The 25,942-nt window shown below is 43.8% G+C and overlaps 2 protein-coding genes across 2 annotated transcripts; one reads left to right on the top strand and one right to left on the bottom strand.

Moving 5' to 3' along the window:
- Positions 1-1,955: 1,955 nt before the first annotated feature.
- Positions 1,956-12,904, bottom strand: exoc5 (exocyst complex component 5). Its single transcript, XM_056426287.1, has 18 exons — positions 12,730-12,904; positions 12,316-12,410; positions 10,310-10,457; positions 9,814-10,008; positions 8,404-8,468; positions 7,863-7,891; positions 7,668-7,777; positions 7,420-7,464; positions 7,181-7,321; positions 7,016-7,098; positions 6,296-6,505; positions 5,698-5,845; positions 5,469-5,577; positions 4,621-4,741; positions 4,400-4,486; positions 4,183-4,291; positions 3,779-3,994; positions 1,956-3,210 (listed from the first exon to the last, which is right to left on the bottom strand). Exons 1-18 carry the CDS (start codon positions 12,754-12,756, stop codon positions 3,022-3,024), a joined length of 2,127 nt encoding a protein of 708 aa, XP_056282262.1. The 5' UTR covers positions 12,757-12,904; the 3' UTR covers positions 1,956-3,021.
- Positions 12,905-12,995: 91 nt separating this feature from the next.
- Positions 12,996-17,858, top strand: ap5m1 (adaptor related protein complex 5 subunit mu 1). Its single transcript, XM_056426288.1, has 8 exons — positions 12,996-13,188; positions 13,325-13,985; positions 14,074-14,301; positions 14,880-15,019; positions 15,913-15,998; positions 16,102-16,214; positions 16,698-16,794; positions 16,888-17,858. Exons 1-8 carry the CDS (start codon positions 13,121-13,123, stop codon positions 16,968-16,970), a joined length of 1,476 nt encoding a protein of 491 aa, XP_056282263.1. The 5' UTR covers positions 12,996-13,120; the 3' UTR covers positions 16,971-17,858.
- The last annotated feature ends 8,084 nt before the right edge of the window (positions 17,859-25,942 follow it).

Here is a 25,942-nt window from a genome sequence, read left to right on the forward strand (position 1 = left end):
CACACTGTCTATATTTAATATTTTTATATTTAATTTAATTTGTCATTAGTATTGTATTGTGTATTGTGTATGCATATATGTTGTATATATACATATATATTTTATTTTATATTTTACTTTGTATACTTCTATATCTTTCATCCGTATTTTATATTTTATTCTTGTGTGTTTAGTTTATTGGTGCTTAATAAAGTATATATCTATCTATCTATCTATCGGACTCCTGAGGATCCTCACCACCCCGTCTGTGTGCCACAGTTAAGACCACCGCAGTCGTCATTCCGACGGAGGGTAAAACAAACCACCAAAATGGATACTAGCCGCCAGAAAACTAAAGAGAAAATCATTATGCATCATTAGGTGAAGATTTAGTTTAAACGTGTTTAGCAGGAATTAAGCAAAGCTGTTGTTGACATGGATTGACTGCTGTAATGCTTTATTGTCAGTGCTCCAGGAGGCAGAGGGAGGGCCGGCCTAGTTGGGGTAGTGCGAAGCGCCGAGAGCGAGGATTTATGGGATGTCGGAGGACCGGCCTGTTGTGCAGAAAGGCGGGAAAGTCTGGTTGATGATTTGGCAAAGGAGACAAAGGGAAAACAAATAAGGGTATCTATCTGTGGTCAGTGGAAAAGAGGATTCAGTCGCAGAATATTTTTAATTGTGTGTTTTTAGTCACATGAGAAGGTTCTAATAAAACCAAAAGATCTGATTATGTGTGCTCTCAATGTGTTTGGGATCGGTAGTTTTAATTTTTTTGTTGAAAAGTCTTAACTTGACTGCCCAGGTCTTTATTCTGGGCTCATTCGTGTGTCATTAGGAAGGTTTCCTGGTATCCGAATGGCTACAGGAAACACACTGGAGGTGCTTATTGAGTGCTATTGGCTTTCTGGATATAATATCCACATCCTTCATTACACCTGTCCATCCTGGAGAGGGATCCTCCTCTGTTGCTCTCCTGAAGGTTTATTACCTTTTTTCCCAGTGAAGGGTTGTTTGGGAGTTTTTCCTGATCCGATGTGAGGTCAAAGGTCAGGGATGTCTATATGTACAGATTGACAAATTTGTAATTTGTGAAAATGGACTATACAAATAAACTAAATTGAAAAATAAACTGAATAAAACTAGAAGTCGTACCAAAGGTGGAACATGAACAACTTGTTCTATGGTCGGTTCAACCGCAGACACGTTTCCCTGCCCTGCGTTGACGCCCCTTTGTTTGTACGCGTTGGCGTCTTTATGCGTCTCCATGTGTATGCAAGAGCTGCTCCAACCGAAGAGTCGGAGAGGACAGTCTTATCCAGCGCTCCAGTGTTGACAGTATTACTAATCCCCTCCACCTGCTCAAACACCCACCACAAAAAACACATCCCCCCCCCCTTCCGTGTGCCTGTGCTGGGAGTCCCTGGGGCCAGGCTGCGCATCTGCCTTCGTCTCCACGCCGGTTATCGTCCCCGGCCCGGCGCCGCTCCCCCATCCCTCCCTGCGTCGGGCACATTAATCGCCGCAAAAACAAATAGTTTTCAAATGTTTGGAAAAGACCCACTGTTTGCATCAGGGCCTAACAAAATAATTTTTACAAGCTATCCAGTTGTGATTAGGGCTGAGAGAATTGAATTTATGTGGCATTGATAATATTAATATTAGCCTAATTAATTATGTTGTTTGAACTCGCACAGCACCGTGTGTACATTCTACACAACACTAACCAGCCGGAGCTGGAGCTGAGCTCTCCCCCAGTCCATGCCGACTGCACACAATCCATCAACTCGTGGATATCTAATCCCCTCTGGCGCCGCTCACTTCCTGCAGTCGAAGAAAGAACTCCTCTGGTGACAAGAATTCCCATGAATACTTGATGACTTCCGTTTTATCTCACTTTGAAAGTGACATTTGCAGAGGGACCGGGGAAAACTTTCTCTTCACTGCTCCCCGTTTATTAAGGATGTTCAGAAGACGGATGATAATAAAATGCAACATTTATTTTTTAATGAGTCACTAAATCAGGTAAACAGCAGTACAGTGGGAGCAGCGTGGCGTCGCAGACCGTTCGAGGCATCGGGGACATCTGACTTTTTAGTGCAGAAGACAGTTGAGACCCAATAAGCCCTGTGTGAAGAAGTCCCCTCTAGGTTGTGTCCTTTAATCAGCAGAGGTCAACATTTGAACATCTCCCGACCCAGAAACACTGCAGATCAAGCCAACAATGTCTTTGGCCTGTGTGCCCCGCTGGATGAGCAAGTGTTGATCTGTGCAATTACAGTGACGCATACTCACTGACCCATCACGCCAGTCATCTTAGCCTAAAGGGGACCACCCACACCTCCAGAGAGGTTCTCAGACCGGTTAATAGTCCAGATCACACTTTGCTGCGATGGCCTCGCGACCTCTACTTTGTGGTCAGAGGTCAAAGGTTAGCGAGGTGGTCATGTGTCTCTCTTAGCCAGACGGGGCTCTATATCTCATGCTTGGTGGGGCTGTCTCCGTCAGGTCGCCTACACCTCGTGACAAAGGGAAGCTGTTCCCAGTACGCAGTGCTACTGCGGCTTCGATGTCCGACGACACGGCGTGACAGCCTCCCTCCACGGCAGCTTTTTCGGGTCTATTCCTGCGCACAACTGCAGCCACAGAATTGATATATTTGGCACAATCAAAAGAAAAATAGTTTTACATGGGCACAGAAATCAATGTTGTCCATTTACTCTAATATATCAGAGATTCTAGCGATGTGGATTGGTAATGGATTAGTATTTAAAAACAAATGAAATATTAAGTCAATAGGCATTTCGATTTCTTTAGCTTGACGAAATAAACAATGAAGAAAAAAAAAAGGTGAAATGCACATTTTTGTCACGTTCGAGGAGCAGTGGCCTTCTGGCTCCACGATGTGCAAAGCGACCCCGGTGAAGTCTGTGTGCCGGGGCCAGGCCGACGCGTTCCCTGGAGCAGGAATGGTTTCTTCGAGGAGCATCGTCCCATCAAAGCACGGGTTTGTGGACGGAGGGCGGCGAGGCGTTGCGATAGTCATTAACTGAAATGTCGGCCCAGTCTGGCTGAACGGTAGTCCATTCTGAGCTGGACGAAGGCGTGCAGAAGGTTTCGGTCCAGATTGGTGAGCTGCTCACCTGAGCAGACCTGCTTCAGGTTGTCAGGGGCAACAACCAGGAGGTTACAGAGGGCGTGGAGCGTGTCGAAGAGCCGCAGCACCAACGGTACCTGGAGAACAGGCAAGTACGCTCATGTATTATATACACCAATGTAAATACTGGAGTACCAACTTTATTATATGCAAACCTTGCATGACAAATGCTCTAAATTAGAATCGGTTTTAATTGTATTGTGACTGAAGATGCTAAACATGATGTAAAACTGTCATTTTCAATGGACCCTGTGATATATAATATGTATATCTCTATGAAAACATGCCCCACCTCCACTCTTGATAATTTACTCGTAAAGTAGTGACTATTGGGCAATTTATTGATTATTTGCTCTTCAGAAAACATATTAATCATTTAATGTATCATTTTAGTTATAACATTCAACAGCTCCAGGATCTCCTGTGTGAGGAAATGCATCTTTTCTGTCAATTATACAAAATAAATGCTGAAAATAATTCTTGGTTGCAGCCCTTTTTGTATTTACTGAATGTGTAAAATAACCCAACAATTAAGAGCATTCGCCTGCACTGACATGACTACTTGACGTAACACACATAACCAGGCGTGTTTTGAGGGGGCTATGTTTCGTGTATTCTGGACCTATGCCCCCCCCCGCCGCTCACCCTGAAACCCTTGGCGCATCGTCGGTATTCAGCCACGTCGCAGATGGCCAGCATGCCTCCCATCGAGCTGTAGCTGTACTGCTGCAGGTGCTCGTGGATGAGCCGGTGGAAACGAACGCCCAACTCGGTCAGCACCGTGTCCACGTTTTTCCCGTCCATGGACTTCCGCACGTGCTCCACCTGCCGACTGACGTAGGCGCATACCTTAGAGCAAGCCTGCCGGGAGGAGAGACACACAGGGACGCATGGTAAAGGAATACCAAAAGGTCCATTCAAAACAGGTCTTATTCAAACAGGTCTTATTCAAAGAACACCACAGGAGACATCAGGCATTTGAAAATCCCATTTGCTGATTTGTTTTGCTTTGCATGCGAGCTCAGTGGTGGAGGCCGAGGTCGTCTTACCGTGGTGTACTGGATCATGACGTTGTTCTCGTCCTCGGGCCTGAAATCAGTCTTTTTCTGCTCTGTTGCCAAGATGTGCTTCATTTGCCCCACCATGCAATTTATTGTTCTGTGTGTCGCAGAAAATAAACTTTGGAAAACGCTTTGAAGACCACTCGATGTTCTGCGGTGGGTTTTTGGTCACATTTGAAACGGAGCGACTTGTAAACATACTGACCGGTCGATTCCTGTGTCCAGTTTCACTTCCATCTGTTCAATCACCTCTTTCTTCTTTTGCAGGCACTCTGCCAACTTTGGAGATGAGCTGGAGACAGTTTTTTTTTTAAAAGAAGGAAAATCAGAGATCTCCCTTTCATCTAAAAAGTATGTGTTGATTGAAGGCAGTGGCAAGAATAACCAAATACTGTGTAATATATAATACTTTAACCTGGAACTGACCTTATAAGAGGCATGAGCTGGTCATTAAACTGCTTATCAAACAAGTGGAAGATAGAGTTGGCCTGTTGAACGACGTCCAGGAAGTACAGGTTGGCATTCTTGGCATCTGATGAGGGGATCGCTGTAGATCAAAGAGAGAGCAAAGACGTCCAGGCAAAAAACTAAAAAGGTAAGTGAAAGGATAAATCATTCGGATTCACAGAGAAGGTTGCCTGCTCTACATGGGTTCTAACCACAGAAATACAAAATGAACAACATTCACAGCAATGTACTGCTTCAGCATCAGACAGTGAAGAGAAAGCAAACTAAGGGGACATCAGCGAAGCATTACTTTGATATAGAATATACACCTCATCCATTGAGCACCTCGGAGAGGAATGAGCTCGTTTAGTCACACTGGAGCTGTCTGACACGATCAGCGACATAAAGCATGAAAAGAAACCCGCTGTGCATCACGGTATCGTAGATATTTCCATTTGGTTGTTAACTGCCGTCATATTTTGGGGTTGTTTCATTAAATTGCAGCCATAGCAACAAGCATCATCTGGTTGATGACAAAGTAAAATCCTATTAACACTAGTAAGATCACTAACAGTTTTAGGTTATGATTTATTTTAAAGGTAAAACAATTGTGCATCTTAAGAGTTCACAGACGATGAGGAAATTTGCTTTCAGTAAAACCACACTGTACAGATAGTTGTATACTCCTCTAGAAAAGAGAGGCCTTTGAGGCCTGCATGCCGTAAATAATCCAGTCTCTGATTCACGACCGTGTGCTAGTGAGCGGTGCGGCCCCGGTCTTCACCCACTGACTGTGGTTAGAATGAGCTGAATGTGCAGTTATGTACCTGAGAGGCCAATCTCTAGTGCGTAGTCAATGTGATCCACACACAGATGATCAACCAGCAGCAGGAAGATGGAGTAGGCGTTCTTGGGCAGGTCTGAAGGATCTGAAAGCTGTCGCCCAAAAACCGAAAAGAAAGGGAACACGTTGAGCTATTTTTCGCCCAGCAGAAATTTCTCCGTAATATTGCTCTCAGTAGATTAAAAAAAATGAATAAAACCCAGCAGCCTGACCCTGTTGCATCTCTCAAAGGCATGACGCGTCTCCTGCAGCAGATTGACAACTAGCTCTGGGGACAGAAAGGTCTCCCCATGGGTGTCAATCATCGGGCCTAGAGGGAGGTTGGTGCGCTGTCTGATCCGCTCCTTCAGTTCTTGGATACTGTAGAAAAACACTGACAATGATTACTTTGTCACACCAATATTTCTTATCATTTTTGCAAAACATACTCAAACTAGAATGGGCACTCGGTAGAGCGCATACCTTCACATATCACAAGATTGGGCATTGAATTATGAACATTTTGGCATTAGTTGCATGCCAATTGGATAAAAATTGACCGCGCTATGGTAAAAAGAAGATTTTGACCTTTTCATGACCTTGACCTTTGATCGATCCCAAAATCTAATCAAATGGTCCCCGGATAATAACCAATCATCCCACCAAATTTCATGCGATTCGGTTTAATACTTTTTGAGTTATGCGAGTAACACGCATACAAATAAATAAATACACGGCGATCAAAACATTACCTTCTGCATTTTCAATGCGAAGGTAATAATTAATCCTAATCCGTCTTTATGTGGTAAAAAAAACACAACACAAACTGACCTGCCGGTGCCAATTGGGCGTTTATGGTGATTCTTGGAGTCGTAGTAACGCTGCAGAATCATAGCACCTCGAGTGCGAAGGTATTCCCTCTCCATGTCAATGTAGCTTTCAAGGTACGAGGAGAATATGCTCTTGATGAGTTTAAACAGGAACGTGTGCTTGTCTGAGCCCAGGTTGAACTCGTTCAGCTTCGTGGCCAACGCTGTCGTCCTGGAAAACGTGGACAAGAAAGTGTGTAGAAATTGAACCATTTGGTTCCTGTGTAAAGAGAAAGTGAATCAAAAAGGCTAAAAAAGGGATTAAAAGAAGATGTATTTCTGTTGTAGGAGTCCAATTATGGAATAATGTTGAAATGGATGTAAGAATGGTGAACTCCTTTTTGGTTTTCAAGGGAATTATTTATAAAACAATTCTTGAGTTATAAATGTAATTAAAAACGTATTAATATGGAAGATGTATGTGGTAGTATATATAAATATATTTTGTTTTTTATTTTGTTTATTGTTTTTTTGTTGTTTTATTTTCTTCTTTATTTTATATTAATTTTCTGATTTATTTTGATTTCAATTTAGGATAGGAATTTATAAGCATTTTTTGCTTCTACCTATACCTTTTCAGTCTTTCTCTTTTGTATATTATATAGGATAATATTGTATTGTATTTGATTTGATTGACTGAATAAAAAATACAAAAAACCAATCCAAACACGAGGACACACACCTGGTGTAAAGGTCATTGAGGTTCTTGAGGTATTGCTCTGCATCAGTGTGTCGCGTTTCATCCAGTTTCTCTCTAACGTGGGCCTGTAGACACAACGGTGTTAAATATAACCGACACGGCATGTTTAAATCATACTAAAACAACAAGGAGAAGTAATAGAAATACCTGCAATTTGTTTTCAAAGATGTTCTGAATGAGTTTGGCCATGACAGTCTCTGGGCTGCTGAAGACCTCGCCCACCTGCTTGTTGACTCTCTGGCAGAGGACGGCAGTGTCCTCATACACATCATTCCTCACGTAGGCCCCCTAGGCCGACAAACAGAGGGTTAACCGGGAGTCTGTGGATATTACTGGCATACGAACAAAAAAGTGGAATATTATGGATAGAACATTGTTCTACTCACTTCCTGACACTGCTTGATGTAGACGTCCACACAGTGTGCGTAGCCCTTCAACACAAAGAGCCAGAAGTTACTTTTCTGCAAGATTACATCACTGAAGTGCAGATTTGAAGCACGGTACAGAGACGGAAGAAAAAAAATGCACGTTAGAACAGTACAGACTATTTGAAGGTAGTAACAATCAAAATTATCAAAGACCGATGGCTAAACGTGGAATCAAATTCAAATGTCATAAGATTCTTCCAGGTCACCTTGAAATGTAATAGAACCGCTGCCACCTCCCGCATACGTCCAATCTCACCCCTGCGCTGGGCAGCTGTGAACTCCTGGATTAACTGCCGCTCCAGGTCATGGTACTTACCTGGGTAGTAACGGAAATTATATTATCATTGGTATATAACTCCTACTGTATTTGTTGTGGGGACATGAATTCTTCTTGAACTTACTTGCAATCTTTGCCTTGACATCGGCAAATCTGTCGGAGAAAAAGAGAATGAATCTTTAAGGGAACAAATATCACATCGCTTAGTATTGTTTTTCCTTTCTTCGATGGTAGGTCAGTGGTATCTTTTGCTTTCGAGTTAGCATCGTGGTTTTGTTTGTTGTGTTGGCCTTGGAGACCCTGACGCCTTTTTTCTTTTTCTTCTGTGTTATTCTGCCCTTCGTTAAACCTTAACTGTGAAATAAATCTTCCTTATTTTGCTCAAGTATTTAACTTTATTATTTGCCTCCTTTGTTTCCCCCTTAGCGGTATCCCTTCTTTGTATGTTGCGGCCTGTGCATCCCTAGTTATCCGAGATGCCGTAACACTATACATCGTCTACAGGCAAACACGTTCATGTGTGTTTAATTTCTTGATACGGAGTTTAAAACTTTAATACTTGATCTGCCTTGTGCTGGGCTTCCACTGTGAGGAAGAGTCTGCTTCACTCATACTCCACCTCCCCCTTGTTTGACAGTGCTCTTGTCTCAAGCTGCCCGACTCACCTGTCGAATGGCAGCTCCTGGGCAATGAGATGCAGCTTCTGAATTATATCAGCAGCCTCCTTAATCTGAAGGAGAGAGAGCACGAGTGAGTGAGAGAGAGAGAGCGCGACGAGACCGCGAGAGGTGGACATCCAGACAGAAAGCTGGCAGGCCGCCGGCGGCGTCTCCACTTGGGGGATCATCACTTTAGCGCTGCCCTTCTCCACCTCCCCACGTTCAACAGAGAGCCGATAACAGGCGGGCTGCGCTCACCTGGGCATCGGCAGCAGCGGTCCTGACTTAGCCGCACATCCAACTCTACATTGGCATGCCTTTTCTGAATGGGCTGTAATCCCACAGGAGTCTAAATCGCCTTCAATAATCTGTTCGGCCGGGAATATCGGTCTTAAAAAAGGGGGACCCTATTGAGAGCCCCCCCCCCCCCCACCGACATACACACTGGCTGAAAAAGCCCCAGACCTACGAAAGGCCCGCCGTCCGCAACTCCTCTGTTCCCGCAGATGCCTGCCTCAGCTGACATCATTACTCCGCTCCCGTGAGGAGGATCCAGCCTTTCTGCTCGGCGAAGGTTTTCTAAGTATCTGTCCCCCAGCTAAGATTAGCTAAATCCCATGTAAGTAATGTAGCCGTCTCCCTGCAGTCAGGGTTTAGGAGCACTTGTCTCCACGCTGGCGGCCCAGCCCTCCCTTTCAGAAGGATTAGCAAAGCCATCCCCCTTCAGCTATTCACTTGCAGCTTTCCTCTTTCCCCCTCGTCTGGAGGAATGCTCAGGAAAAAAGGAATCTGACCAGATATTTCTTGCACGCCTCTCCGGAACAAAACTAGCTCCATCTCCAGCTCTCGTCTCTGGGATTGACCCCCAGATTCCCTGGTCTGCGTCCACTGAGGGGGTTACCAACAGTAATTAATCTAAAGCATCCCAATCTTCCAACTGTCACTTCAAAATCAAACTTTAATGGGTCACTTGTCTAACATCAACATGGTCCCTGTGTAGGCGGTACATGTGTGGAAGTGATCTTCCTGCATGGATGTTATCACCGCCCCAACATGGACCGTAATGCCACGAGCTCTTCGCTGCTGTAATGCGACACAAAGCTGAGGACCAACCACATTCTAGCTCCCAGACAACCTTCTGTCAATGCAATTAGGGTTGACGTGAGCATGTTGACATCCGTGCTCGTCAATCATCCAGCTATTGTCAGACAGCAAATGACAGTTTATTAATCCAAATTAGCCCTGGGATCCAACTAAAGGGATAAACTTGACAAATTAATATGGATGGTTTACCTCATAATCCTGTTCATTCTCACCTCCAACTGTGTCACAGTGGGGGTCCTTGTCAATGGCCACACACACACACACACACACACCTCCACTAAAGTGAATGGAAGGCGTATGCAGAATACTCACCTTGTCGGGGTTATTGAAGACGTCACTGCGTAGGTCCCCTTGCAAGAACTCGTTGAAGTAGGTCATGAGACGCTGAGCTTCCACGGCCCTCTGTCGAGGGGTGTTCACCCCCTCCAGCTGGTCGCCAAGGTGGCAAACCTTTGTTGCCACATAGCTTATGTGTTCATCGAGCTCCTGGAAGTGTTGAAAGGCCACCTGCATAGACGAAGAGCCGAGGGAATGTATAGAAAAGTTAAAATTCCGTCAGGCTGCCCCTGTATATGTGTAGCTGTGGCTACTGACGTAGCTTACCACCACCGGTATGACTGTGTGTGTATGACTACTGGACTCTGGACTCTGTAAAGCGACTTCAGGTACTTAGAGAAGCGCTATATAAGACTGAGGATTATTATTATTATTATTATAAAATCATACTGCGATGTGATAACTGAAACAAGAGCCGACAGCTCAAAGACGTTGAGGTGCGTGTGATTGGCTGCTTGACCATACCACCTACCTGGTTGCTTCTTTGCAAATCTTGCACTTTGTGGGCAAATTCCTTGGCCTCGCGATGACACTGGTGCTCGAGCTTCTCCACTCGCCGCTGGATCTTCTCATCCAACTGCTTCAGCTCTTCTATGTGGTTCTCAAATTCATCCAACAGCCTATCACAGAAGAAAGAAAGACTGTAAATCCAGAACTTCACACTGGTCTTAACGACATTCACTCAAGGTATTACTCTGGAGGAGTAATTGGGTATCACAAGGTTAAATCTGTCCCACTGAACGCAGTGGACGTTAGAGTTATAGTTTCAGAATAGTGCCGGAGGCTTTTCTCCTGAGTCTCCAGGCTTAAGAAGCTCTGAAAACTAGCGGCTTCGTCAGCTGCATTTTAAGTGCCATCAGGACTGCAGAGCAAATGTTCCAAGTCAGCACCGCATTTCCCAGACTAGGAAACATCCTAAAATGATGAGTGTATAATTTCTTGACTAATTCCCACTGCACTGGCTACAGCTTAAAGACATCTTCCATCCCTTCCCCATAGACACTCATTCACTGGCTGGTGACTCACAGTATGGTGGCCTCCACAGATACGTTGTCTCTGACTCTTCTCTAAGAGCTTCTGAGGAGGTGGTGGCAACAGTTTTGTGGAGCAAGTAGATAAGGCAGGATGGATCCACAGTATAGTTAAATTGTTATGGCATTTTTGCCAGCGAGAAGTAACTCGGACATTAAGTGTAAACACAACAACATGCAGTGAAAAAAAACATGAAACTAAATCTTGGCGTAGATGTTTCCTGTTTTTTGAGAGACCAAGAGGACAGCTTTAGTAATTGCAGGAGGAATAACTCGGTTTCACTCTCAATAGTATTTAGCAAGTTGATACTGGGGGCTGAAAATGAAGAAATCTTCAATTATTTTGGAAGAATTCTAATTAATCACACATCTAATTTTTTTTTAACAATTACATTTGAAAAGCTGAATCACATTGTTGTTGCTCCCAGTCCCTTGAAAAGCTGCAGAGAGATGCAGACAAGGCCGATAGTGAGAGCAAGATAAAGCTGTTGGTAGGCTGTGGGAAAGATCACTATATCATCTGAATAGAGATGAGCATGTTCTGGTTTATTAGCAGGACTTGACCTGGCGCGAGACAAATATCTTAATGACAATGTCAATCAATGACAGTCAACTTCAGTGAAAATGTGAAAGGAAACGACGGGGAATAGGTCAGGAAGGCAGCATGGGACAGGGATGTCGTATGTGTACAGATTGTAAAGTTATTTGAGGCAAATTGGTAATTTGTGACATTGGGCTGTACAAAATAAACTGAATTGAATTGAGTGCAATTCAAGACATTTGCATGTCACAGAAATAAATGTATTACATTACATGTCATTTAGCAGACGCTTTTATCCAAAGCAACTTACGCATTCAACCTAGAGTACAAACTAAGAACAACAAGAATACAGAAAGTAACATTTCCTCAACATAGTCAAACTACAAAAGTACCATAATAAGAGCTATCTAAGTGCCACTGAAGTGCTAATCCAATCTGTGTTTTTATATTGTCTATTGTCCTATTAGCACCTTGGGATTGCATCTAAATTTCGTTGTTCCTTTGCACAATGACAAATAAAGATCATTCATTCATTCATTCATTCATATAGTCGGAAAAGATGTGTTTTTAGTTTCCGGCGGAAGGTGTAGAGACTTTCTGCTGTCCTGATGTCAGTGGGGAGCTCGTTCCACCACTGAGGAGCCAGGACAGCAAACAGTCTGGATTTTGAGTGATTAGCTCGAAATGTAAGAAAATAAAGAAACAACTAAGCATCTGTGTTGGTGCGTTTTTTAAACACAAGCCAACACCGATGTAGGGAACCAGGGGCCACAGAGGCAGTGATATTCACCAGATGGTCCCCCAAGTTGAGATGAAAACACGGGGCCCAGCTTCCTGACTGACAGACTCGTGTCCAGGGGAAGGAAGATGTGTCCAGTGGATGTGAGCGATGTGCACCTCCTGTACCTTTTGGGGTCAAATGCCTCAGCTCCTCCTTTGGAGCCTCCCCCGGGTGTCCTCCATGCCAGCCTTTCGATGTACTCATCCGCATCGAAGGGCTCCTGAGGGGGAGAGGGAGTAGTGAGCGCACCTGTATGCAAAACACCAGCGAATGACACGAAATGAAAGAAGAACAATAGACTCGACCAACACGTCCAGGTTACGTGCGGACCGAGCGCCGCACTGTGACGTTGCACAGCATTCGCCTCAGTAGCATTGACCTCACCCCGGTGAGCTCAGAGCACGACACGGGTCCCTATTCTCTCTATCGTGTACCAGCAGTGAGGGACGTTGTGATCCTTCTTTTGAGTTGCCGTTTAAAGACAGTTCGCGACCCTCCGTGAGCTAGCCTGGCAGCTAACACAGCTCTCTCGTGTTTACCTCGAACAGCTGAGCTGCTGTCGCCATTGTTCCCGACGCGGCTGGGAGTCAGACTCAGTTTAGAGGAGGGCTGTCAGAGTCCACAACCCCGCCGACTTCCACATGGATCCACCGATGGAGTCCAGTTTCGCCCTTTGTTGACAGCTAGCGGTTAGCTGGTTAGCGGTCCGGCTTCCTGTATGGGGTGGAGAAGGGTGGGAATAAATGCTGGCGAGTGCGCATGCGCGGATGCCGTGTGACTGGTGGTCACTGTCACGTGAAACGGCAGCAGGAAGTAAACAGAAAACTCTGCGTTGGTGAAATTCACAGGGACTTTTTGAATTGAACGGCTGCACGATACGATGCGAGTGTTCACGTCCGAGTCACAGGACGGGCTGTGAATAGAGGACCGATGGGTGTGCGCGCGTTGTGGATTATTTCTCACGAGAAGGGAGACAATGCGTCAGTACGCTTTACCAGGTAACCTCACGTGAGCTGTAATGGCTCCTCTGTTTACAACAGTGTCGCGCAGTCGCGCTCTTATCTCGTAAAATCACTGCTGGCAGCCTCCATCTCTCGGTGTGATGATGTCTTGTGTCTCCCCCCCCCCCCCCAGGAGGTTTGCTACTGTGGAGCACCGTGCAAAGGGCCTGGCAGGTTCCTCATACGTAGCAATCCCAGAAGACGCCAGTGTGCTGCAGCTCCTGCTCACTGAGATGGGACTTTCAGACTCGGACAAGTGCTATGTCGCTCTCAGAGACGATTGCCTTTACCGTCAGCGATCACCAGCTCTGGAGCTGCACGTGGGCGGTCCTGGAAAGGGGATACTTTGGCCGGTGTTGGCCATCTCACACGGGCCTCTCACCCTCGTGTGCCTGCCTCTCGTGGATGCCCCCGCTGAGCCACGGCCGCCCCTTGCCAGCCTGCTGTCCGTCTCCCAGGGCCTAACACTCTTGGCAGGTCTGCAGACTTTTCTCCTGGGCTCTGGGGGAAAGCCCGACAACGAGGTCCTGGCCTCTCGCCTGGCCGTGCTGCCATCTGTACTCTTACAGGTTTGTCCGCTTGGCACACCCCTGGATGTGCCGCTCTCGGGGCCACCTGCCACGTCCACGGCGCCGACTCCCGCTGGGAACCAGAAGCAGCCGGCCTGGAGGACGGGGCTCCACCGCGGCCGAGCCGTGGTGAACGTCGCGTTGAAAGAAACGGTGCGCTCCATGCAGTATGGCGACCGGAGCAGACAGGACCTGTGGGATGTTTATGGCACTGTGACGTGCAAAGTAAGAGCACCGTGTAAAGCGAAGCAAGTCATGCGATCACTTGTTTCACCTGGTCACCCATTCTCCTCTTTTGTCTCTCTGTTAACAGTGTGACGTGGAAGGCATCCTCCCAAATGTGACTATGACCCTCACACTGCCACCAAATGGTTCTCCGCTCCAGGACATCCTGGTCCATCCTTGTGTCACCTCACTGGATCCTTGTATCCTGAGTGCCAGCAGTGTCGATCACAGTGATGCCTCCGCTTTCTCTGGACCGTACAAGTTCCCCTTCTCTCCTCCTCTGGAGCCGTTCAGACTATGCAGCTACACCTCTCAGGTATTACACATGCACACAAACAGACTTCTAGATAGATAGATAGATATATACTTTATTAATCCCCAAGGGGAAATTTGTCGTCACAGTAGCAGCACCAATAAACTAAACGCACAAGAATAAAAAATAAAATATAAAAAACAGGGATGAAAGATATAGGAGTATACAAAGTAAAATATAAAATAAAATATATATGTATATGTATAACATATATGCATACACAATACACAATACTAATGACAAATTAAATTAAATATAAAAATATTAAATATAGACAGTGTGCAAAATGCAAAGTGTGTATGTGTGTAGTGTAAATGAAATGTGTGTAGTGTAAATAAATGAAATGTGTGTAGTTATTGCACTATGATCTGGCAAGAGGTGATCTGTTGTAGAGCCTCATAGCCGCCGGCAGGAATGTTCTCCTGTATCTGTCTTTGTGGCAGCGGAGCGTGAGGAGACGTCTGGAGAAAGTACTCCTCTGTCCCTGTAGGAGGTGGTGGAGAGGGTGGTCCGGGTTGTCCAAAATGGACACAAGTTTCTTAGTTTTGGTGTGATAAGTGCATTAAACAATATTTCATTAGGTCCCTGTTCCCCCTATCCTCGGTTCGTATCAACTAAGGGAAGAAGAGAACCAGCTACATGTGTCAGTAAACCTCAAACTTCACGAGAGTGTGAAGAACAGCTTTGAGTACTGTGAGGCACACCTGCCATTCTTTAACAGGTACGTAGCACATGAGGATGCCATCTATCAGACCTGAGCACCTGGCAGTGTGTTTCACCCGTAGAGCCGAGAGATTCAATACTTAACAATCAAGGCCATGTTTGAAGGTAAATGATCTATGATAAATACATGGAGTTCTGCCTGGGCTACATTCTGCTTTAAGGCCTGAGAATAATACATTATTGTTATATAGTTTTGATAGTTATCAAATCTATTTAAACATAGGTCAAATATTTGTATTGACTATTAATGCACATATTTACTCGCGAGGCAGTCATGCTAGTGGAACATGTATTCCAGCTGGCAGTCAAATACAACCATCACTGAGATAATTCCTTTTAAAATACTGCTATTAACATTGGAAACGCCACAAGTGACATATCATTGATTATATCTTTTGCTGAGAAGGTTTAGTTAAATTATTTAAAACTGTTTTATGGTGTCTCATCTGGGCCTTTGTAATATAGAACAGAGCCTAATATAGAACAGAGCCACCCGTAATGCTTATTTAAACTGCACAGTTTCCTTTACAAAACACATGTACTGGTCACACTAAATAACTCACCTTAGTTGAATTAACTAGTCATCCAACCAAAAAGTAATGCCCCCAATGAACTAAGACAAAATCAACTCTATGTGGAATCATGTGATACAATACTCCTCTTGAAATGTCCCAGAAAGGTTGCACTACAAACCCTTTAAACCATCTTTAGCAGTAGAGCTTTGTCCAGTTATTCGACTCAACGCTTAGAGTACACTGTCCCTGTGGGTTTTCTTGTGGAGCACAGAGGATAAAACATGAAACACCCTGTTGTCCAAGGGGATTGAACCCAATCACTTAAATCAGTATGTTTGTACTAACATGTGAATGTGGGCTCTGCGTCTTTGTGCAGGGATCAGATGGGTGTTGTGGATGTGAAGGTGAGCTCTGGACAAACGGATGTCTCAAAGGAGCAGAACCTCCTGGTCTGGGGCCTGGGTAGGCACCGTGCTGATGAGCGTCAATGTGAAACATATCACTTTAAAGGAGCTCTATATTTGAAAATGGATAATAATACATTTTTTCTTCCACTGATATTTAGGACAAAAGTTCCCTAAATCTCGAGAGGTCACAATGGAGGGCAAGATCATCTTTTCTGGGGCGACACCAGGACCCACTGACCCCCTTTGCACAGAACTTACAGCCTATATCAAAGTAAGTCGATACAGTGGGTACGGAAAGTATTCAGAGCCCTTTAAAGTGTTCACTCTTTGTTTCATTGCAGCCTTTTGCTAAAATCAAAAAAGTTAATTTTATTTCTCATTAACTCAGTACCCCATCTTGACAGAAAAAAACAGAAATGTAGACATTTTTGCAAATTTATTCAAAAAGAAAAACTGAAATATCACATGGTCAAAAATACTTTTTTGAGTTTAGCAAATGGCTGCAATGAAACAAAGAGTGAACAATTTAAAGGGTTCTGAATACTTTCCGTACACATTGTATGTATGTATGTAGTGATATTCAGACAGGACTAAGTGAAAGATCTTTATGATACAGTTTGTTTATTTATACCGTCAGTATATGCCAAATGCTTTTTTAAACGACGAATGTGACGCAGTAAAATGGATAGGGAAATTATTAATATATAATTATTGGGTTGTGAAGTATTTAACACGCCCAACTTTCTCTTCACAGTTGTATTTCAAAGTGCCTGACATGACCCTCTCTGGATGCTATGTGGACCAGCATTCAGTGCAGGTGTATTCCTCTGCCAAATCACGGATTATAACATGTAAGCCTACAATAGTGTTCTTTTTATCAAAGTGTTTGCGGTATGCACATTTTCTGACACTAAATTTGTCTTTTTTTCTTCTTCTTTTTTCAGCCCGAGAACTTCAATCCAAAGAGTATTTCATATGGAATTCAACTGCAACTGCTCCGGTATCCTCTGGGCAGATGATGTTGTGAATACATTCAGAGCAGCTCAGTGGAAATGTCTGAAAACTGTTGAGCAAGTACTGAACAGTGATCCGCTCTAGATGTGTGACCCCATGCAGCAAGTTACTATCCTGTCACTGCAGAGCTCACAAATGAGAGCACATGTTTATAGTGGTCGAAATAATCAGTAAATATTATTAGAATCATGTTATAATTTTGCTTTAATTCAGTTCAACGAACAATGTAACACATTTGACAGGCAGAAGTATTGATTTAAAAAAAATGTATGGATACTTAAAAAACAAAAACAACAACCTGTCCCTGTAGTCCAACTTATTTCCCCCCCCCCCTCCCCAACCTTCACCCTCCCTCCCATTTATCCCATTGCAGACACAAGGGCCTCCCCTCGCTCTGACAGTCCCACTTCAGTGACTCTCTATCAGCCGGATAATTAGCAGCTGGGGCCTCGTCATCAGCTGTTGTGGGCCTGGAAGAGAGGGGCGGCTGGGCTGTGAAAGGCCAGGCTGCTCCGGCCAGTGTCTTGGCTACAAAGGACTCCTCTTTTAGAGCTGGCAGGAGTCCTTGCACCCTTCACCAATCACTCCCCCACCCCTTTTGACCCCATCCCGCCCTGTCAACTAGTGGCTAGTTCAAACACTCGAGCTCTCCAGCCAGACCGTGATTGAGCGCTGACCTTCTGGCCCTCTGAGACTTAACAGCAGCCGGCCCCATTCAGAGAGAAGGACCTGCCTAATTGGTGAAAGTCACAAGAATGGAAATGATTGGGTCGTCTCGAGGTGGTGTAGATGCTTTAAATTAATTAGTGTTTGACTTTAAGTATATTATTGTGATCTATATTGTGGCAACACAAGTGTCATTGTAGTATTATAATCAATATTAAATGACTGTACACATATATTATTTAACGAGTGGGTTTCATATTTAACTCGGTTATGTTTCTGCTATGAAAACACCACCTCGGTGTATTAAGGTAAATGAAGAACCAGCCGATAAAGGGTTAAATCAAAGAAGGTTGTGCCCCACTATTCCACGGCAGCCAGACTCCTCTGAGTGCCCTCATTGTCTGCTGTTGGCCTCTTGTGCCCCTCGCTGGTCCAAATGCTACATTCTCACGTGGATTTCCACTCGGAAGGCTGACCATGACCAATCCTCTGTCAATTGGAACCAATTGCTCACACGGCATCCTTCACCTTCTTTTTATGTGGCGGTACGGAGTGGCAGACACCGAGACCTCTCGGCTCTCCCCCTGCACCATGATTTGGCTTTAAGGCCCAGTGTGTATGGCTAGTGAACTGGAAAAAGAGTTGGGCCACTCTAAATCTCTTCAGTTTCCCAATATGTGGTCAGTCTGGCTCCTCGAGTCTGCAGTCGGAGGCCTCTCACTGGCTGACTTTGCTTTGTTGATTGAATGGCTTGCTAAGTAGAGAGACTCGTTTTAATGTGTTGTTCTGCTCCGATGCCTTCAGCTCATACCTTTGGGCCTTTAGCTCTACGACACAGTTTTTCAGAATCATTACTTATTTATCTCATCATTGTTTACTTGCGTATACACACATACAAAAAAAGGGATTAACACTTGTTTACAATAATCATCAAAATAACACAGGCCAAAATACATATGTGAAAGTGAAGTAGCAGTGTGGATTGTAAGAGATCATGTTCATATATTGAAATATTGCATAGCCTTTACTGCTTAAAATGACATTTTCATGCCAAGATATTTAGATAGCAAAACATACACTATGATAAACACTACGACTGGTATCCCCTTAACTGGACTTTACTTGTCCCATAACCCAATAATGACACCCAGTGGTCGAGCACAAACAAAAATCATGTTGGACCTTTGATTTCTTTAATACGCTTTAATGCTCATTCAACCACTGCCAGATACTCTTGCTTCTTTAATCCCACCCACGCCCCCTCTGTGTGATGAGATCCCAGCAATGTTCATCCACCGCACTGTGCCTAAGGACCACGACCTTTGTGGGCCACTGTGGCCCCAGGTGTTTGCCGGGAGTCCAGTTCTTCTCAGCCTCTACGAACACGCTAAGAGACGGCCTCAGGGAGACCGCTTGAAGAACGATGCTGCAATTATCCGTTTCCTGTTTTGAGACTAATCATTGTTCAAGAGCCACACAGCTTCTAAGAGAATGGGACAATACTTTTATTCAGAGGATTTTGTTTTCTACAGCAAATGCCCAACAATAGGGCAGAAGCTTCAAAGCTGGTCGAGTTGAAATTCTTCTCTTTGAACTAAATATCAAAATTTATTTTTGTATGTTTGCTATCAATATTGTCTTCATGCCAAATGAGCTTCAGACTCACCGCCTCGACAGCAAGTGTTCTCACTGCTTTCACCCATAGAGGGCCTCATACACTCAGACATGTAGGACAGAGCGCATCAAGAGGTTCATTCATCTTACACGTTGGTCGACTACGTGTCCTTTGTCCAGTTTATTGTCCCATCTATGTTTTACCCCTGTCTTCTTTTGTCACTTCTGCCCTCTGATAAGTCTTTTGTCTGAAGACCGTCTTTCCTCTCCGTTTCTGGGACCATGAGCATGTTCTCTCTGGATCCCGCGTCCTCTGTTTTTCACTGTGTCAAACATATAAGAAATATCAACTATTTTATATATTTAAAGGGCTATTTAGGTAGTCAACAAACAAACATAAAGTACCTCACACTTAAACTTGGGAAACAATATTAATTCTAATAATTTTCTGGAGGTTTTAATTGCTGGGGTCAAATTGACCCCGAGGGTAAAATATGTTCGTAAATGTAAAGGTAACAGGAGGGTTAAATAATGAGTTTGACAGAAGAAAGATGACCAAGTAAAAACAATAAGCATAGTTGCTTTTGTCATATTTTGATAATCGATATTAGAATTATCTTAGCATTGTGAAATCATACCATTTAGAAATATGTGCTATAGGCCTACAAGTAGTTTCTCCATTGAACAATATCCCAATCAGAATTGTCTTCATGAATCATGCTAATCCATTAATGGTGTTACTGGCACTGCCTGCCCTATTACTCCAGGTCTCACATAAAGATAAATAACAATGCATATTGATCATAAAATGGACAGTCATCCTGACACTTGTTTGTTAGATTAACAATTAATAACCTTACCATTAACTGAGTAGACAACCTTATGTCTTCTCTGCTTTCTGCCGATGAGCCTGTTGAGCCGTCCTAGAGAGACCAGTCAAGAAAATGGTGTGGTGGAAAATCCAGTCGCTGTACTCGAGTACATATTTTAGGTTACGTTACTTGTTCTTCGCTTCAGAGTTTCCATGGTATACAACTTTTTACTTCTACATTTCAGAGGGAAATATGTTTAATCATTATCACTCTACTATTTTTAGTTTTATTCCACTAGATTTAATTTGACAGGTGTAGTTACTTTTTAAAATATTCGTCGTACTTAGAGAAATAAGTAAAATTATACATTAGATTAAACTGACTAGAATGTTTGAGCTTCTGTCCCCCATCAAAAGAACTGTTGCGTACCATGGCGTTTGAGTTGTCCATCAGTTGTACAAAAGAGATTTTTATGTACTTTTACTTTAGTAGATTTTAAAAGCAGGACAAAACAATCTTTATGTTATTGTATTGGGACTTTTAGTAAAGGAGCCGATTGCCTATTCCCCCCCTCCCCCCCGCAAGAAACACGCATATACACAGAGTGTATCGAAAATACATGCTTTATGTGTTTTGCAAGATTGTTTAGTATATATATTTCCTATATGAACAGACGTCATTTCAAACCAAACCATTCTAAAGTGAGGAGACTATACTTTAGTTTGTGTATCTAATAGTGGGGTTCTCTGTGAATAGACCCCATTGAGGGCCGGTCATGGCTGGAGACCACCCTACTTTCCACTCCAACAACACTTTAATCACATCCACTGGGAGTGGAAGAACCCACCCTCACAGCTCACAGCTGTCTCTCTCTCTCTTTCTCTCTTTCCTCCCTCTTTCTCTCCCATTACCTCTCGCAAGCACGGCTGCACACTTTAATTTTGCCTCAATATAAAAATGCATGATCTGAATTATTTATGTTTCTGGATGCACTTCAGCTCTTCCATACTTTGTCACGAGGCTTTACCTGAATCAATGTGCCGGAGCCAGAGTGTCCCGTCAGGCCGATTGGAGAAAACAGGTGGACACCCCCCATCTCTGTAGTCCCTGCCTTACAACAAACATCACATTCCTGAATGGCTTTTGAGATGGCATGGGGTCGGTGACGCTGTGATATGTTCATTTTATTTTTTTGTGATTACCACAGCAATTTGATTGATAGTGCATGTGTGGCCAATTTGAAGGGCCAGTGTCTGAGGAGAGATAATGATGTTATGTATGTGTAAAAATCACAACCAGTCAGGAACCATAACGCAGAGTTATGTCTGCCAGAGTCCCAGCACAGGATTGAACAGATTAGAAACCTCTCATAGGAATCGGGCCACAAGAACAGCCCGTTATCGTTCATAAAACAGCTGATTTTGCCGTGCTAACTAGGAGTCTTTGCGGTGGAAGGTAATGAATGATGTTTGAAATGTTGCTTTGCTGGTATGTTTCCTGCAAAGCGTTGGTCTGACAGCACACACATGCCAAACACTGTTGTATCGCAACACAGAATGGTCTGTAAAAAATAATAAAAGCCTGAATGGGAATTTAACATAGAGCCAGGAGGTGTTCTCGTCTCAGTGGAGGTAGGATTGTCTTCTTCGGTCCCAAAAATCCTGCTGGCTGCTCCACAGTGACCGGCAGAGCAGGGAGGGTCCATGGTGGTTCCAGTTGTGCCCCCTCTTCCGGCAGGCTATGACATGGAGCTACTTTACGCAGCCGGGGTCTGGAGCCCATGGTCTCACACCCTGTCAAACTGAAATACTACATTCAACTTTGAACTATGAAAAAAAGTTAGTTTATCTTTCTACAAGTAAAAATGTACACTCACTAATCCCACCTTTTTTTTATGTCGTCTCATAAGACATGTAGATTCTGTCTTTGTAGGTCCACTGGTTGCATTGACTTTTTCCCCGAAGTTGTGGATTCCCTTTGGTATTGTTGGCCTCCCCTTAAAGAATGTCACGTACAATTCGATTACTTTCAATTACAGAAGGACTTTGTGTTTAAAATCAACTCTCCAACTCTCCCCATTTCTTCCAGATGCTTCCAAATAAACCTGGAGGTCTTCATGAGCTTACCGTTTGTATTGAAGCATCCCTGTCTGGTGCCGAATGAAAAAAACTCTTGAGGCAGTTGTTAAAAGAGTAGGTGTGCACTTCATCTCTGCCATCATACTTGCCATCATTGTAATGAGCTAGGTTACTATGGCAACTATCCCCACAGGTTACTTTGTAGCTCAAAAGTTAATGCTTGAAAGAACCTGTTATTTCCCTGCACCCTTTCCATATTGGAAAGCCCAGAGGGGCGAGGAGAGGGAGACGGGTTCTTCGGGAAATCGTTAACGGACAGAATAATGTGACTTCATGAGTAACATTGAGGCAAACACTGCTCCAAAGACGGGCCGTTACATAATACTTTACTTGATATCACTGCTGGAGCTTCACGATGTGACCTCCGTTTGTCTGAACTGAAATATCACAACAACTTTTGGATGTATTGTGGTAACAGTCTCAGAATCAGATTGGGGGTGATGCTGTTGACTTTTCAGGTACTGGGATGATGGAAGCAGATGGAAACACTGACGTGACGACATGTTCAACTTGTCAAAGGCGTTTTGCTGGTGACACCCATTGTGTTCTTGCTTTTTCATTGTACATTTTGTTTGTCCACCCACTGACTTTTTGAAGAATACTGCCACAAGCGGCACGTCGAGCATGACCACCTTTGTGTGTTCTCTGTGGAAGCTCAGACAAGACTGTGCGAGGAGATCAAATCAAGCATAAAAGGTGTTCAGCTCACCTGGCAACATGCTCACACACAATGGGTGCTCTCCTGCTTTAGTTACCTTGGACGTTCTGGATTGAAACACATCTTTAGTGTTGTTGGTGTAGAGCAGCGATTCCCAAAGTGTGGTCCGCGGCCCACTGGTGGGCCGTGAAGGTACTGCAGGTGGGCCGCGAGGTCATTTACAATAAATAAATAAAATGTTTTTAATTTTCAATTTTGAAAAGTTTGAAATGAATATAAAAATATTTATGATTTAAATTACGTGTTATTCTTTTATCTGACCTATTTTTCTGACCGCCAAACAAAACAATGTCAAATGGGGCGCCCTCTTGTAGTATTAAAGTAAATATATATGAGCTCCGGAGAAAATGGTATACAAAACATACATTGTCGCTTAATACATTTTTAATCGGTTAAATTCTGAAGGTCATTTAATCATCCCTAGTTTATGTTTTGATCAGAGTTGTGATCAGCGCCGCCGCTCCCATAACGCGCACGACGCGCTGCAGGGCACCAAGTCCTGAGGGGGCACCACACAATAGGCAACTAAAAAAATAAAAAAATCCTCATAGTTATAATAATTATAATGCCGATATTATTTCAGTCTAGAAATATTAGGCGCCTTCTAGGCATGTATATCACAAAACAGGCAGAACAAGAGATATATTTAATCGCTCAGCACCCCCGTTAACACTTCTCGGGTCGCATCGCTCTGCCGTGATGCGCGCCGACACATCCGCGCACACAGGTGAACACACTCTCACTAGCACCCCCCCCCCCCGTCGACAACGCTGGTTGTGATTAAAGGCTTGGGTGGGCCGCAGAAGATTTTCAGATTTCAAATTGGGCCGCGGCATTCTTGAGTTTGGGAACCGCTGGTGTAAAGGTCTCTCTCCAGTCTTGTAACGCCCTCCTCTGTGTCTCCTCTGTCTCCTTGATTGGTTAATTCCCTTCACCTGCCCTCAGCCACTCCTCTGTCTCCTTGATTGTTTCATTCCCTTCACCTGCCCTCAGCCACTCTCGCCTTGTTACTGTCTCATGCCGTACATCTGTGTCCCCCCCTATATATATTGTGCCAGTCTTTCCGTTGTCTCCTGCTGGATTGTTGTCTTTAGTTCAGTCTTCCTTGGTCTCCTGGTGCCTTGTCGCTCTACCTGCCTGTCTTTGTGACTGTTGTTGAGATGAGATTTTCTTTGGAACCTTTTGCCTCAGTAAAGAGAGTTTTTGTTATTCACATTGAGTCCTGTCAGGTTCCTCTGCGCATGAGCTCTTGCCCTTCGCTACCCGTGACAAGTCTGTCTTGACACCACCACTTTGACACTTAGATGTCAGCTTTCAGTCTGGCTTTCAGGCGATGCTTCCTTGTCACAAAATGTGGAGGAGTCCAATATTGCTTTCTGAAAAAGTGTGTGTGTGGCTGGGGGCGCTGGGAGGGGACATGTTCCCTGGGACCAGTCTGCACATTACACCCTTGCTTATCATCATCCAGCAGACCTACTATATCATGAAATGAAGATTTGAACATGACACATTCCTCTGCTTCTTCTACAGGAGCGCATTTATTTTAATATGTTAAAATGTCACTGCAGTTGCTAAACTGAAAGTGTCACCTCAGCAATTGCTTCATTAGAGGTCTCAACTCGCTGACTGCACTCCAGCAACCATGACGGCACTGTAGTGTGAGAGTCTCGGGATTGTGGAAGCATTGGTGTACGTGTGTGTTTGATGTGTGTGTGACAAGGAGGGATGCTGAAAGACTGATAAATGATTTTTCTGACACCTCATAATCTCAATAGATTAACATTACTAACTCTGCTGCTTCCTCCCCGTAGTCTTTGTGACTTCACGTCTCACAGGGTCCGTTGGACCTGGCTGGGTCTGGTGCCTCCTGCCATGGCCCTGCTGATGGGCCCTGCACCCCCATCCTCTCTACCTGCTTCTGTTTCATGGATTTTTCAGGTCTGGATCGTGGTCCATGCCTACTAATAGTTATTCATACATTTCTGTCATATTCATTGAATGTGTTGTAACTCTGTAACGCTGTTAATGCTATACACATGACATCTATTGCTTCTGTCCATCAGGGGAGAGGGATCTTCTGTATTGTCAAGCCCTCTAAGGCAAATTTGTAATTTGTGATATCAGGCTAAACAAAATAAACTGAATTGAATAGAATGAACTATTTGAACTAACCATGTAAATGCCATCCTGTTAGGAGATTCTAGAAAGTCATTTTTAACAAGTGCCTATAAGCTTTACAGGTACAAAATGTCCCATTGGCCTTTTTACATTGACAGCCAGAAAGATGGCTAAGCAATATTACTACAGATTGTGTGAATATGTGAAAGAGGGTAAACAATAGTAGACACAATCATTCTCAATCTTCTTCAGTTTACGGTGCTTGGTTGTCTGTGTGTGTCAGTCAGTGACAGCTAAGTGCAGCACAGAAAAGCATTGCATAATTTATTATGATGGGGGGGACGTCATTGCTGCTAAATCAATGCAATGCACTTAACAGATTACTAATATAGTATGAACCTCACTGCTTAGTTCTGCTAAAAATATCTGGGGATGATACAAGGTATATGGGGGAAACAATAGTTTAGCTCTTATAAAGTCTTATAAGCCAGTTTCCTGTGTCAGTTTTTAAAATATGGTAAACACATCTTCAACCTACATTAACATAAAATATAAGACCACATGGATGGGAGGGCCCATTCCATTTCAACTAAATGCTAGCGGGGCCGTAGGCAGGGTTTTTGAAATACTGAGGCCATGAGTCAACTCTGACAACACAGATAACAAAGAAATTAATTAAGATTATAATAGGTATATTTATAAAAGTAAATTATTATTCAAACTTGTGTTTGCGAAGCTTTAAAAACATCATTGAAATTGTATGCAATTTACTCAGAAGTCTAAAGATGTTCCTTATATGGTGAGAAAACCCATTAGCCACATTCATGTGGTCATAAGTAAACAAGTAATACACTGCTAATGTGAGTTTTGTCTTTTATTATGAAAACAAAAGAGCCTGTACATTACGCATAGTATAATT

This window comes from Pseudoliparis swirei, chromosome 11 (assembly GCF_029220125.1).
Source record: "Pseudoliparis swirei isolate HS2019 ecotype Mariana Trench chromosome 11, NWPU_hadal_v1, whole genome shotgun sequence".
Taxonomy (NCBI): domain Eukaryota; kingdom Metazoa; phylum Chordata; class Actinopteri; order Perciformes; family Liparidae; genus Pseudoliparis; species Pseudoliparis swirei.